Below are 16,402 nucleotides of genomic sequence, written 5' to 3' on the forward strand. Positions count from 1 at the left end.
CCTGGAGTTCAAATCTAAGTCTGTTAAGTTCTAAATCCACAGATGCTGACCCAAAGGAAGGTAAATCCAAGCTTTAACGGGACAGCTGCCAGTACTATCTGTTAGGACTATGTTCACATATACAGTGAGGATCATATTCTGCAGATTCTGGCATATATTCAGGAGTTGCTGAGGATGGCATTGAGTCTGGGCATTTCAAAGTCCAGATAAGGAATGGTTGCTACATTCCTTTATTTACTAGTCATATGCTTTCATGACAATCTATTATTTTCCTTTTAGACCACTGTTTAATGTTCTCTGTGAAATAAAAAGCCCAGTTTAAACATTGCCCCAGGACCCTACAGCTGTTAATAATGCCTCCTGAGATAATTTCAAAGAGTCTGTCAGAACTTGAAATACCTGTAAAGGAAGCCTCGGCTGGAAACTGCCATTTTCATGTTACTGGGCCACATACTGGTTGAGCTGTAAAGCTTGGCCATGCATGGATCAAAATTTGGGTCTATGTAGAGGAGTGCTGGTTGTACAGAAGTCGATCAGTTACTGTACCACCAGCCCGTTGATGGGGAAGTCTCTCCACTGTCAAAATACAAAGGCACAGTAGGAGAATTCCCCCATCCACATCGAGAGTGTGGATGGAAGAATCAAGTCACTCTATCCACAGTTGCATGAAAAAAAAAAAAAAGAAACTTGCCTTTTAGACAACGCTGCTAGTAACACAGCCTGTAGTGGTGCCCAGCTAAAGACTCCCATCTGAGACTTCTCGCACAGTTTTGCTTTATGACAGTCGCCTATAAATTCCTAATGCTGATCTGAGGCTTTTGTTTAGCTTTTTAGGTTGTTAATCTGGTTTGTAATGTTGATTAACCTACACCGAGATTAGATGCCTCCGGCAATTGAGTTTATGATAGGTGCTTAACATTTCTTTTTAATGAAGACGAATGAATGGTGTTTAATGTATGTATGACAACTCTGGTCAAGTAGAGGCTGAGATGTTGTGATTTAATCAGGTCTAACAAGTGAAGATTGATTTTCTGCTTTCTTCTTCCACAGGCTGCTCTGTACCGTCTCAGTGGAGACTGGAATCCCTTGCACATTGACCCCAACTTTGCCGCAGTGGCAGGTAAGTCAATAGCACCGTCTCCATAGACCGAAGTTGACACACTTGGCTTTACTTACTGCCAAAGTAGAGAATTTCATTGCTGTAAGACATTATGACACAATACGACAGGTGTATTCGCATTCAACTTTTAGCCAATCCCCTGATTGTCCGGCAGTAATCAGATCAAATACAATTAGGCTTTATATGTTCAATCCTACACAGCCAATTCTGCTGAGATGATGATCTTGAAGATTGGCTTCTTATAGAGATTTTTTTTTCTTTTATATTTGCTTTAAAAAGATCAATCTTGAAATCATGTTTTCAGCCAAAACTGTGTTTCATGGGTTTCGGATCAAGTGGGAAGCCTTATAACTAGGGGTGCAACGGATCAAAAAACTCACGGATCAGATCGATCTTTGGATCAGGAGTCACGGATGGGATCATTTTTCGGATCAGCAAAAAAGGAAAAAAAAGACTAATCTTGTTACACCCAACGGAGTTTTAGATTCAGTTATTTTCAACACAAAATGGAGCTTATTTGCTTAAATACAGTATATGTAAATCTGACAGACTGTTTACATGTTAAATTTTAAAAGCCGCAGCAAACCTTACATGTTTGAAAATCAGAGGTGTTCTGTCACATTAGCAAGCATGTAAGGTTTGCTGCGGCTTTTAAAATTTAACATGTAAACAGTTTGTCAGATTTACATATACTGTATTTAAGCAAATAAGCTCCATTTTGTGTTGAAAATAATTGAATCTAAAACTCCGTTGGGTGTAACAAGATGTCCGCTTGCCCCTAATCACTATAATTACTCTAGCATCACCATTGTCCCCCTCCTCTCCGGTGTCACTGGGGGTCCCCCCCCTCCTCTCTGGTGTCACTGGGGGTCCCCCCTCCTCTCCGGTGTCACTGGGGGTCCCCCCTCCTCTCCGGTGTCACTGGGGGTCCCCCTCCTCTCCGGTGTCACTGGGTGGTCCCCCCCTCCTCTCCGGTGTCACTGGGTGGTCCCCCCTCCTCTCCGGTGTCACTGGGTGGTCCCCCCATGCGATCCGATTCTGGTGCGGACCAACAAAAAGTGTCCTGTGCGTGTTTGGTCCGAATGCGATGCAATATCAGCCACATTATCTGTTCGGCTGAAATTGCATTGCAAAGACATTGCATGTGGTTTGCACTGCAGTGCGAACTGCATGCGATATCACACAGCGCACTAGTGTGAACCTGGCCTAAATCAGGGTTCTCAGAACACCACTTTACACGAGATCCCCCCTTATGGCACGGTTCACACTAGTGCGCTGTACGATATCGCATGTAATTTGCACTGCAGTGCAAATCACATGCAATGTCCGTGCATTGCAATTTCAGCCATACTATCTGTATGACTAAAATCGCACTGCATCCGGAACAAACACGCACAGGACACTTTTTTTGGTCCGCACCAGAATTGGATCGCATGGGTGTTCACACCTATGTGATCCGATTCATGTCCGAACTGTCAGTTCGCAGTGCGATATGCGAGCTGAAATGGCGGCTTCGTTAACGTAATATGACACTCCACAGCAGTTCACATACGGCAGTGTGAACTGCCATGCAAGTCGGGTGTGATGCGGGAACCTGCAGTGGATTCGCAGGGTTCCCACATCACACTAGTGTGAACCCAGCCTAAAAAAGGGTTCCCCTTTACATTAGAGTCCACAGAGCTCCACCTTACAGTAAGTGGAGATTCTGCAGACTCTAATAGAAGGCGATCTTACTCACCCCAGGAAAGGAGGCACATGCTGTCTGCTTCTTTCACATCTTCCCCCGAGTGTGTGGGCATGGCAGACACAGAAGTAGAGGGGCGGGAAGAGGAGGAGCAGTCCATCCGATTGGAGAGCAGAGAGCAGAACTGTACCTGTCGGCTCTGTGGCTGAGCTGTGTGCAAGAGAGACACACAGCTCAGCCCATTTGCCGGAGAAAATACAGGCAACGCGGTAGGTGAGCAGCGGCGGCGGCAGGCCTGTGTTAACCCTGTCCAGGCCGCGGTCGCCGCTTACCTCCCGCTGTGCGGCCTGGACATCAACAGGCCACGGAGCAGGCAGCCCTGGCCCACGCCGTAGCAGCCCACCGGGCATATGCCCGGTCTGCCCTATGGCCAGTCCGGGCCTGGCCATACCTGTTGGATCCCTGTAGAAGCTGGAGCTCTTCCAGTGATCTCCACTTGCTTGCGGGTCCCATGCTGAGTTTCTCAGAACAGGCATTATTCAGTGAACATTTTGCATTTTCTCAGTGAATGCAAAGTGTTCTCTAATTGGTTGAGGTGGAGAGTTGGTTCAGTAATGTCACAATCTCTCTCTTGTCCAATTAAATTAATTAAGAAAATGCAAAGTGTTCTCTGAATGGCACCTGTGCCAAGCAAATGACTTTCTGTGTTCACACTCGGCATGGAACCCAGAAGCTAACGGAGAACACTTTAGTAGCAGTGCCCACTACAGTGATTTGCACCTTCCACGGGGTTCAGCCAGGTATGGAACATACATACATACACACACGCACGCACGCACGCGCGCACGCACACACACACACACACACACACACACGTCCAAGCTGGACCATTGTAACTCTTTTCAAATTGCCATACCTAAACTTTAAAATTATACATAAAAATTAAACATTTCTATCTCTGACATACTGCAATTTATTGTAAGTGGGAAGTCAAACCATCTTTGACTTGCATTTTTATATGACAGCCACAGCATGATTGGTTGACATTTATTAGCCAGTCAAACATTATTGCAACGTTCAAGTTCTCCCTTTATTGCTTATTGCCACATTTTATGACTGGCTGCAGAAATGTTATTACTTAATTTAAACTCAAATCTCCTTATATTTTCTTGGAATAATTGTAAATGCATTAAACTTTAGTTAATAAACTTGGCTAATAGACTCAAACAAAATTCCCCATCTTTTAGGGCACATTGATTTCTTTGTATGCTCATGAAAATAGCAAAGATCACATTTTTGCTTTTCTGGTGTTCCCCTCCACAGGATTTGAAAGACCCATCTTGCATGGCTTGTGCACTTTCGGATTTTCTGCCCGGCATGTTTTGAAGCACTTTGCGAATAATGATGTGTCCAAGTTCAAAGCCATAAAGGTAGAAGCTGTTTTCTCATCCATTTTGGGTGGGCTTTGTGTAAAATAATACATTTCATAAACATATATTTCCTTTTGGTGCTGGCACATGAAGTTGTTCATTTGTTGTGTGTCAGGAGTCCGGTGCTGGTAGTTTTTGTGTGGCACTACCAGCCCCAAGAACTAGTGTGAATACTTTGTCTCTTCTGTGTTTTCCTATCTAATGTATCCTCTGCAATAAAGCATACCCATGTGGTTTAACCCTCTTCTTCCTGGACACATAACACTTTACCCTAACCTTTAAAGCAAAGGGTTTTAATGCGTTTTAACGGGTCCAGGTAGTGTGCATTACTGCAATATAAGCGTGTGAATAGACCACTTGGGACAAATCGATACAGCTCCCTTTCATCATGCCCCTTTCTGCTCCATTGATCCAGGAGTCAAACTTTGTGTAAGTTCATAGGTTAATGATTTTATTTAGGTGACTGTGTTCAGGCCTGTTAATTGGCTACTCTGGTCACATGTGTTTAGTAAGAGATTTTTAAAAGTAATCCAGTTACAAAAATTTGTATCTAGGGTAAACATGTAAAACGTATGCAAAAATATATATATGGACCCCTTATTGCTTGTTAACCTGAAACCACCCATTCAAAATGAATGGGCTGCAATGCACCTCAACCTATGAAAATGTAGTACTTGCTGCATTTTTTTGCAGGATACTGCAATACATATGCATTTTGGTGTGGTGTGTTGTAGCCCAGGTTACTGAATCCAACACCCAAACTAAAGCCCCAGCACTAATTGGCCCTTGATTTTCTTCATCCTGTGTCAGTATCCAATCCTGCTCCACATACAGTCCTGAGTGTCAGCATAGATGGATTTATGGAATAAGTTCACCTTTTTATAAAAAATATTTAATAATGTGTGCACATCTTTTTTTCACTGGAGACTGTAAAGCATTGCACGCAGGATCAGGAGACCATGGGTGCCAAACCAGGCCCCTGCAGTACACTCTTTTCCTGAACCTCCAATATGGGCAGGCAGTTACTAAATTGCAGGAAGAATCAATGAACTATGAGAGAATTCACCAGTGCCCTTGCAGTTCATTGAGAACTACAGGTTGTCGGTGACAGTGGCCCAAGGTTCTTCCATTCACTATAAATGAATGACGCAGCCACAAGGGCATGCTGTGTATACAGTATGACTGCAGGTGCAGAGAGAGTATTCCCTGCCTGCTGTCACAGGGAAGGTGGGATCTGGGGGAGACGAGGCAGGAGTTGAAACATGCTGCATGTTCCACCCTAAATATGGGTGAAATATGTAAGATTTTCCACAAGTGAACTTGGCCTTTAAAGGCCTTGCATATGAATCTTTCAGAGGTTAAACATCCAAAAAATTCAAACCCTGGGGCAGATGAGGAGATACAAAAGCAACAGTTCTTATACTTCTTTATGTGTGAAGGATGGGCAGTATTGCACCCAAAGTAAGTAAGGAGATTGCAGGCAGGGTGTGGCTTAGCTGTGCTGGGCCATTCACTTGTTTAACTTTCTAACCTCTAATTGCCTTATTACTGTGTCCCAATTGTGTGCATTGCATAGCAATCATGGGTTTAAATCAGGTAGTGGAGGCGACAACATATTCCCTTCTCACCACCTGTCAAACACACTCAGATCACTTTTCAGAGGAGAAGCAGTGCCTGTTGTACTTGTGAATGGACCCTTGCATTCGGCAGCGGCACCCTTAGGGCTCGTTAACCTATAAAGTTGAGGGGGGATGGTAAAGCCCTTTCAGAAAGTGCACCAAACCCACAGAATATAATAGACGTTTTTGGCCTAAGAGCAGCATACCCACAAGAAAATTGCAGGTGCACTGCACCCCCGGTGTGGGTAAACCATAGCACATGGCGGTGAAAGCAGCCTTATACTATTACAGTATGCCCATTGTATTGCTTTTAGCTGACATAAAGATCTCCTCTTTCCTGCTGCTGGCACCACTCTGGAGACCGCTAGCTGAGATGAGAGGAGGGTTGTCGTTGGTATCACTCTGCATGGGACAGGAACCAGCACTACAGAGGCAGCATCGTCTATTGCGGCTCCTGCTCCCTACTACAGCTCACTCTGCATTGCACTCTGATGCTCTGAGATGGCGGGTCAGCAAGCCCAGACCACGATCTACAAGTCACCTGGCCATGATCTACAGGTTGCTGACCCCCATTCTTTGGCAATCCTTGACTTGTACTGAAGCTTTGTATAACCTTTCAAACATGTCTAAACTTTCATTACAAAAGACTCAATCAATTTATAAGTGCTCATTTACTTCTTGCGTGCATTGCTTAAAGGCTGCCCATTCAACATTAAATGATTGCTAATGCACCCTGCCATGTTTTAAAAGATAAAGCACATGATCCTTTTTTCTACTGCTCTCCAATGTTATTGGCACAGCAACACGTGATCAAGTAGACAATACCCTGATGTGGAAGTGTGAATGATCACCAGTTAATGCCTAAGGATGGCCAAATATTAGCAACTGATGCTTCTGATCTGAACACTGCTTGTGATAAATGAGCCCTGTCTGGCTCCCAGGATGTAATGAGTGCCTTTGGCAGTAAGTGTGATTGACATTTGCACTTGTGAGCTGCTTGAGTGAAGAGGTGATCATACAGTAGGTGTTTGTGATATTGTGTTTTTAGCACGACCGCATCGCGCTGATTCTCGGCGACATGGTGCCGAGATCTCGCACTCACTGGAATAGTGACAGCACATCCCAGCAAGCGCGTCATAGAAGCGACGGGAGATCCGACTTGGATTCCCGCCAATTCTACACGTGTGCGGCGTTTGTTATGAATCCTGAGGGGGAAGTCCCCGCCGGATTTTAAATAAAAATCCGGCATGGGTTCCCCCCTCAGGAGCATACCGGGCCCTTAGGTCTGTTATGGGTTGTAAGGAGAGCCCCCCCTACGCCGAAAAAACAGCGTAGGGGGTCCCCCTACAATCCATACCAGACCCATATCCAAAGCACGCTACCCGGCCGGCCAGGAAAGGAGTGGGGACGAGCGAGCGCCCCCCCCCTCCTGAGCCGTACCAGGCTGCATGCCCTCAACATGGGGGGGTTGGGTGCTCTGGGGCAGGGGGGCGCACTGCGGCCCCCCCCACCTCAGAGCACCCTGTCCCCATGTTGATGAGGACAGGGCCCCTTCCCGACAACCCTGGCCGTTGGTTGTCGGGGTATGCGGGCGGGAGGCTTATCGGAATCTGGGAGCCCCCTTTAATAAGGGGGCCCCCAGATACCGGCCCCCCACCCTAAGTGAATGGATATGGGGTACATCGTACCCCTAACCATTCACCTGTAGGAAAAATGTCAATGTTAATAAACACACCACACAAGGGTTTTTAAAATAATTTATTTTTCTGCTCCGGAGGCTCCCCCTGTCTTCTTTATTAGCTCTGTTTACCAGGGGGGGCTTCTTCTTTGACGTCTTCGGGTGGGTGGGGGCCGCCGTCTGTTCTCTTCCACCGCCGGGGGGGTCGCTTTTAAAAAAGCCCCCACCCCCCGGCGGGTTTCCTCCGGCGTCTTCAGCGGGGGGCTTCTTCTTCCGCTATCCCGACGGGTCTTCTCCGCTATCCGGGGGGTCTTCTCAACTCTCCGGGGGTCTCCTTCTATGTTCGCCGCTCTCCGCTGTTGACTCGGCGCACCCCGGTTCTTCCTCCAGCTGTCCGGTGCCTTCTCCTTCAGCGCTGAACGTTTATCTTCTTCTTCTGTGCTGCGACGTATTCTTCTTCTTCTTCCGGGCTGTGACGTCATCTTCTTAACTTCTCCAGATGTTGACACGCCGGCTCTTCTCGCTGAAATGGCAGGTGCACTGCTTTCATCGGACCTATATAGGCCTCAGTCCCATCATGCTCTGTACCTACCCATGTGATACCTACCCACGTGGGTAGGTGAATGGTTAGGGGTACGATGTACCCCATATCCATTCACTTAGGGTGGGGGGCCTAAGTGTACCACATATCCATTCACTTAGGGTGGGGGGCCGGTATCTGGGGGCCCCCTTATTAAAGGGGGCTCCCAGATTCCGATAAGCCTCCCGCCTGCATACCCCGACAACCAACGGCCAGGGTTGTCGGGAAGGGGCCCTGTCCTCATCAACATGGGGACAGGGTGCTCTGAGGTGGGGGGACCGCAGTGCGCCCCCCTGCCCCAGAGCACCCAACCCCCCCATGTTGAGGGCATGCAGCCTGGTACGGCTCAGGAGGGGGGGCGCTCGCTCGTCCCCACTCCTTTCCTGGCCGGCCGGGTAGCGTGCTTTGGATATGGGTCTGGTATGGATTGTAGGGGGACCCCCTACGCCGTTTTTTCGGCGTAGGGGGGCTCTCCTTACAACCCATAACAGACCTAAGGGCCCGGTATGCTCCTGAGGGGGGAACCCATGCCGGATTTTTATTTAAAATCCGGCGGGGACTTCCCCCTCAGGATTTATAACAAACGCTGCACACGTGTAGAATTGGCGGGAATCCAAGTCGGATCTCCCGTCGCTTCTATGACGGCTTTGTCTCTATCGCGGCAAGCCAGCTCGGCGCTGGCTCCCGCGATGGGGCTCGTAGGTGCTCAATCTCGCCGAGAAAGGGAGCGAGATTGACACAAAATCGCCTGCACCTACTGTATATATGAGATGTCAATGTAAAATCACCTTCCAATACATTAACCCTATTGCCCAATACTGCCCGCAACTCATGCAAAAAGAGGGCTTCCAGGATGCTTTGTCAGTAAGAGAATGAACCTGTAGTTTCTTGAGAATGCAAAAGTCCACAGTTTGGCCATACTCTGTATATTCATACTTATGTGTGCAACCATTTGGGTTACACACACACCTTGTGCATGGTGTGCACCTATTCATTTCTAGCTTGCACACCAATGTACATGACCCTCATTGTGGCACAGTGCAAACACCTTGATTGCAGTGCATTGGGGTAAAGGGTGCATGGATGCACATCGAAGACCATATGTAATGGATGGGAACATGCAGCAATGAATATACTGCAGTATCTGTAGACACTGAAGCATCAACACATACTCACATAGGTGGCGGTGGGCCTTTAAACTATCGGCTCAATTAATTGGGTGAGCTGGTGGGTATGATATTGACCCATCCGTATACTGGACATATTGTGTTTGTCTGCTTGCTATTCCCCAATAATATGCCCTCAGTCCCCATGTCGTTCTGTTATTTCAGTCTCCCATCTGGTCCCCTAGGGGAGTGTCCACCAGGCGGGAGACCTGCATAAATATATAAAATGTTTGGCAGTTATAAAGTTAGAAACTGTGATGCATGCTGGGAAATGGTGGGGATGTATGTTTGAAATGTTGTTCTGTTATTTCAGTCTCCCATCTGGTCCCCTAGGGGAGTGTCCACCAGGTGGGAGACCTGCATAAATACGGGCGGGTAGCCCACAGTAAACAGTTCGTGTTTTACCCTCACAATGGAGCTTGGTCTCGTTACTGGAGGGGATTGGGTTACTGGCCACTAAGGACGGTGTACTTTGGAGCTCGGGAAGAGAGGTACCGCAACAACTGGTGGCAAGCGACGGGATGAACCTCAGCGCCCAAAGAAACCACTACAACCAGGACCAAATGGAATTGCATTACCAAAACCTGAGAAGAGCTACCTTAAAGGATTTATTAGAGCAAAGAGGCGGACAGGCCAGTAACCTCAAAAAGGGGGACATTATCACATTATTGCTGGAAATGGATGGAGTACCAGCAGCAGAGGGAACCAATGGACCCAGCCCAGACGACAGAACCCCCGAAGAAGAGAGATTTTACCGGGCGGTAAGAATTAGGCTGGCCCATTATGGTCCCAACCCATCTGCGGAAATTATCGCCCAAGTCCAAGCCGCTGTGGAGGCCAACCTGCTACGCCAAAGCGGCACTGCAGCAGCCCCAGTCACAGCAGACACGGGGGAAAGAAAGAAGGTGCCGTTTGCAGCATTTAAAGCCTTCAGTGAGACAGAAGGAGAGATCGATGGGTACCTTGCCGATTTTGAGCGGCAATGCGCCCTGCACAAGGTACCCCTGGAGGACTGGATCCCTATATTGTCCGGCAAGTTATCCGGCCGGGCCAGTGAGGCTTTTCGGGCCATCCCTGACGAGGAGATCGGGGATTATGTGGCCGTCAGGGAAGCTCTACTCTCCCGGTATGCCATTACACCCGAGGCATACCGAAGGAGGTTCCGGGACACTGTAAAAACGACTGGGGACTCCTACGTTGAATGGGCATGTAAGGTGCACCGCACCGCCGCACACTGGATGGCGGGGTGCCAGGCGGTGTCCGGAGAGGAGGTGCTACAGATGTTTCTGTTGGAACATTGCTTCGACAAATTACCAACAGGGGTCAGAGAGTGGGTAAGGGACCGTAAACCCTCCACTCTCCATGAAGCAGCTCGCCTGGCGGATGAGTATACGGATGCCCGAAAATTGGACAATTCAGCCGCCAAGGCTCCCGCCAGGGTGGAATACAAGCCAGCAGCTACTATTTACCAACCCCCTATGAATCGGCCCTCAGCACCCCCTCCGTCAACCCAGTATCCCCGCTCACCCCGGTTTAACTCTCGGGAATACTCCCAACCCAGTCGGTGCTACCTATGCAATCAGCTGGGACACAAGCGACCGGAGTGCCCGATGAACAATGCCAACCAAAGTCAGTCCTGGAAGAGACCCCCAGGGGCCAATCCACGACCACCTCTCCCCGCAACTCACTGTGTGGAGGAAGAGGAATGCTGGGGTATTCTGCATGAGGCCGACCCCGTTCAGGCGGCCCACCGAGATAACAGGCAGCACCACAGACAGTGTGTCAAGGTCAACGGGAAGGAGGTCATTGGCCTACGGGATACCGGTGCGACCATGACTTTACTCCAGAAGCACCTAGTATCCGAGAACCAACATACCGGGGACACGGTCGCAGTACGAGTAGCAGGAGGTGCCGTGTTCCGACTACCCGTTGCCTGGGTACATTTGGATTGGGGAGTGGGCGCTAGACAAGTGAACGTGGGGGTTATGAAAGACTTACCCGCCGATGTCCTCCTTGGCAATGACTTGGCCCCCCTCCTTTCAGCCTATACTCCCATGGGCCCCGCTGCAGTAGACGCTGTCACGACCCGGGCCCAGACCCGTGCCACCGAAGCCGGCCCACCTGCTGCTGCGACCCAGGTAAGACCCTCTACCCCGACGTGTATGTTAGATCCGGCCCCTTTAGGCTGGGATACCCCAGAGATGTACGGAAGGGAGACTAGGGAAGACCCGACGTTAGCGAAGTACAGGGCCAGGGCCGACTCAGGGGAGGAAGGAGTAGATGGGGAGCACTACGAGTGGGGGGGGGATAGGCTGTACAGGATCCCGAGACCGTCCCAAAAACCGAGCACCCCTCCGCACAAGCGACAGCTAGTGGTACCTGCCAAGTACCGGCAGGAGATTTTACGGATTGGGCACGATGTGCCGTTAGCGGGCCATCTAGGCTCCCACCGCACAGCTCATAGGATCACTCAAAACTTTTTCTGGCCCAATTTGAACCGAGACGTGCGGATGTATTGTAGCACGTGCGACACCTATCAACGGGTAGGAAAGCGGGGAGATCACCCAAAAGCTAGGCTTCAGTCGATGCCTATAATTGGGGAGCCCTTTTCCCGCATAGCCGTTGACCTGGTAGGTCCACTGGCCAGGGCTAGCCCCTCCGGTAAGAAGTACATTCTTACTGTGGTGGACTATGCCACACGTTACCCAGAGGCAGTAGCGCTGTCTAATATCGAGGCAGAGACAGTAGCTGATGCCCTGGTTAAGATATTCACTAGGGTCGGGTTCCCTCAGGAGATTCTCTCTGATCAGGGAACTCAGTTTACCGCTGTGCTCACCCAGCAACTGTGGAAGGTGTGCGGCATTAAACCGCTGCTTAGCTCACCGTATTACCCCCAGACCAACGGCCTCTGCGAGCGATTTAATGGTACCCTCAAACAGATGCTGAGGACCTTTACTGACACTTGCAGAGACTGGGAGCGATTCCTGCCTCATCTGCTATTTGCATACAGAGAGGTGCCCCAGGAATCTACTGGGTTCTCCCCCTTTGAGTTACTCTATGGGAGAAGGGTCCGAGGACCCCTAGATCTCATTAGAGGACACTGGGAGGGGGAGACGGAGCAAGAAGGGACCCCCATAGTACCATATGTCCTGGAACTCCGGGACCGCATGGAGAAACTATCCCTGATGGTAAGGGAAAATCTCCAGGCGGCCCAGGGGAGACAGAAGCGGTGGTACGATCGGGGCGCCCGACAGCGGGTCTTCCAGGTTGGGCAGAAGGTTCTAGTGCTCAAACCTGTGAAGGCAAACAAGATGCAAGCATCTTGGCAGGGCCCGTATAAAGTATTAGCGCAGATATGTGATACTACCTACCTTATAGCCAGCTGTTCAGATGAAGGGATCCAGCGATCCTTTCATGTGAACATGTTAAAGGAGTATCAGGAGCGACCAGAAGATGTTGCGGCAGTCTGTGCCCCAGCTACGGATGACCCCGAGAACTTACCTTTACCTGACTTGTTAGAGAGGAATCCCCAGACGGACCTTACAAGCCTTGTGCAGCTAGGAGACCGGTTAAACCCAGCAAAGAAGGTACAGGCAAGACAGCTTCTGTGGGAGAAGCAGGCGACGTTCTCCCAAGAACCCGGGTACACCACACTAGCTATGCACAAAGTTGAGACGCCCGGACAGAACCCCCTACGACAACCCCCATACCGTATCCCTGAAGCAGTCCGAGAGGAAATGCGGACGGAGATACAGGAGATGACTCGGCTGGGGGTTATCGAGCCGTCAGACAGCCCTTGGGCCTCTCCTGTAGTTCTGGTGCCTAAGAAAGATGGGACCACCCGGTTCTGCGTAGATTACAGGCGGCTCAACGAACGGACCACCACTGACGCGTACCCGATGCCCCGGGTAGACGAATTATTAGACCGCATTGCCAGGGGGCGCTACCTGACCACCATTGACCTGTGCAAGGGTTATTGGCAGATCCCCCTGGCCGAGGATGCTATCCCTAAGTCGGCCTTCGTCACCCCATTTGGCCTATACCAGTTTAAGGTTATGCCATTTGGAATGAAGAATGCTCCGGCTACCTTTCACCGTATGGTGGATAGACTCCTCGATGGCTTCCAGGACTTCGCGTGTGCGTACCTGGATGACATTGCGGTCTACAGCGAGACTTGGGAAGACCATTTAGTCCACGTGGGGGTGGTGCTGGACAAGATTCGGGCCGCCGGCCTGACCTTGAAGCCAGATAAGTGCCATTTAGGCATGGCAGAAGTGCAGTACTTGGGTCACAGGGTAGGATGTGGGACCCAGCGACCAGAGCCAGCTAAGGTCGAGGCGGTAGCTAACTGGCCCACACCTATCACCAAGACCCAAGTGCTAGCCTTCCTGGGGACGGCAGGGTATTACCGACGTTTTGTCCCCGACTACAGTACGGTGGCCAAGCCCTTGACGGACCTGACTAAGAAAAACTTACCTAAGCAGGTCCTGTGGTCGCCAGCTTGTGAAGCCGCGTTTCGGGCCCTGAAGCAAGCTCTAGTGAATGCCCCTGTCCTGGCTGCCCCAGTGCCTAACAAACGTTTTCTCGTCCATACCGATGCTTCCATGTATGGACTTGGGGCTGTGCTAAGCCAGGTCGGGGAAGATGGAGGGGAGCACCCTGTCGCGTATCTCAGCAGAAAACTACTACCCAGGGAAGTGAGTTATGCGGCAGTGGAGAAGGAGTGTTTAGCCCTGGTCTGGGCACTAAAGAAATTGAGTCCTTATTTATACGGACAAGAATTTTCCCTCATTACGGACCACAACCCCCTAGTTTGGCTTAACCGGGTCTCAGGAGACAATGGCAGACTGCTGAGGTGGAGTCTGGCACTACAGCCTTACAATTTCACCATCGGCTACCGACCCGGTAAGCAGAATGGGAATGCGGATGGATTATCTCGGCAAACAGACGTCTCTACGCCTTCTCCGTCCGGTCATCCCCAAGTTGACCCGCCAAAGGGTCAAGCCGGGTCTGCCGGAGTGTTCCACAAGGAGGGGGCCATGTGACGGACCCATCCGTATACTGGACATATTGTGTTTGTCTGCTTGCTATTCCCCAATAATATGCCCTCAGTCCCCATGTCGTTCTGTTATTTCAGTCTCCCATCTGGTCCCCTAGGGGAGTGTCCACCAGGCGGGAGACCTGCATAAATATATAAAATGTTTGGCAGTTATAAAGTTAGAAACTGTGATGCATGCTGGGAAATGGTGGGGATGTATGTTTGAAATGTTGTTCTGTTATTTCAGTCTCCCATCTGGTCCCCTAGGGGAGTGTCCACCAGGTGGGAGACCTGCATAAATACGGGCGGGTAGCCCACAGTAAACAGTTCGTGTTTTACCCTCACAATGGAGCTTGGTCTCGTTACTGGAGGGGATTGGGTTACTGGCCACTAAGGACGGTGTACTTTGGAGCTCGGGAAGAGAGGTACCGCAACAGATGGGAACATGCAGCAATGAATATACTGCAGTATCTGTAGACACTGAAGCATCAACACATACTCACATAGGTGGCGGTGGGCCTTTAAACTATCGGCTCAATTAATTGGGTGAGCTGGTGGGTACGATATTGATCTCTGCCGTATTTTGAAGTCCGCTTGTTTTAAATTGACAACTTTGACTTTGAGTCATTATGTATCCTAAGGCCCTTTTCCCTAGTTAATAGAATTTTAGCTTTGACATATGTCATTTTCAATCTGTTTATACACTGGGGATGGTGAGATGGCAAGCTGTGCATGAGAGCCCACACCATATGCTTGTCTATGGACCGAATCATATTGGGGAATTCCAAAGGGTCCCCAGACGAATGTGAAGATATATCCCTGAGATGTACTGTATTCTGTGTCTGCTCTAGTATCTTCTTCTGCAAGTATGTGTAGAATGTACATTCTCATAATTAAAATGAGTTTCTTTTCATATTTTGCTGTTTTTACTTTTCACTTCAATAATCTGACCTCTTCTCAATTCAAGGTTCGCTTTGCTAAGCCAGTCATCCCTGGACAAACTTTACTAACTGAAATGTGGAAAGAAGGCAACAGAATTTACCTTCAGACCAAGGTCAGGAATGCTCTTTCGTTGTGAATCCATATCAATGTTGTAATGAGTATATGTATTTTGTGTGTTTAAATAGGAACTACCACTTGATAAAAAAAATAATGTTCTTCAGCAAGGAACATACATTTCACATTAATAATTATGCTACCAAAAGCATGTGCTGTAAATTGCCTCCAGCATTGTTCCTGTTTCTTCTTACTGGAATCTACCATTTTGCTGAAGCCTAGAGGCCCTGAGCAGCAGTAAATATTTAGACTGTCAGCAGATCAGCCTCTATATTTTTGACACAGTGCCGAAAAGTGTAGAGCAATTGAGCAAGTGCAGAGCAGGGTGAGACAGTGCTTTACTCTAGTTTAAACAGTATAGGCTTATTTTGAATGTTTTACATAGCTATACCTGCAAAATGGGCCAGCCTAAAGGGATCTAGTAGGACTTTATTTTCTGACTAAAGTTCCCCTTTAAAAATAAGTTTGGGTTTAAAAATAAAAAAAATAAAAAAATCATACTTACCTAGGTGGATGCGGCATTGGTCTGATGCTGCATCTGTCCCCTCTCAGCTCTAAATAACATTTTTATACCGCTCAGATGAGTGCTTGATAACAATTCAGTGTGAGTGCCCGCCTCAGGTCACCACTGCAAACATCCAGGATACAGAGAAATTGGGCGCACACCACCACAGAACTGATGCAAAATAATTCCTTTAAGGACCCCTTCACGCCGATATACGTCGGCAGAATGGCACGGCTGGGCACAAGCACGTACCTGTACATCCTCTAAGTGCCCAGCTGTGGGGGTTGCGAGCATGCTGGCATGCTCGCGACCCGGTCCGAAGCTCCGTGACCGCACCCGCGGACCCGATCGCCACCGGTGTCCCACGATCGGTCACTGGAGCTGAAGAATGGGGAGAGGTGTGTGTAAACACACCTTCCCCGTTCTTCATTGTGGCAATGTCAGTGATCGTCTGTTGCCTGATATAGGGAAAGACTATCACTGCCGTCACATGTCCAGGCCCGCCCCCCTACAGTTTGAAACACAT

At 49.2% G+C, this 16,402-nt stretch overlaps 1 protein-coding gene across 2 annotated transcripts in view; it reads left to right on the forward strand.

Moving 5' to 3' along the window:
• HSD17B4 (hydroxysteroid 17-beta dehydrogenase 4) overlaps positions 1–16,402 on the forward strand; it is a 427,477-nt gene that overhangs the window by 344,575 nt on the left and 66,500 nt on the right. For both annotated transcript variants that reach the window (XM_040344026.1, XM_040344036.1), the window contains exons 18-20: positions 1,051–1,120; positions 4,128–4,234; positions 15,283–15,369. In XM_040344026.1, the coding sequence (XP_040199960.1) occupies positions 1,051–1,120; positions 4,128–4,234; positions 15,283–15,369 (264 nt within the window). The remainder of the gene's footprint in view (positions 1–1,050; positions 1,121–4,127; positions 4,235–15,282; positions 15,370–16,402) is intronic.

Source organism: Rana temporaria, chromosome 1 (genome assembly GCF_905171775.1).
Source record: "Rana temporaria chromosome 1, aRanTem1.1, whole genome shotgun sequence".
Taxonomy (NCBI): Eukaryota; Metazoa; Chordata; class Amphibia; order Anura; family Ranidae; genus Rana; species Rana temporaria.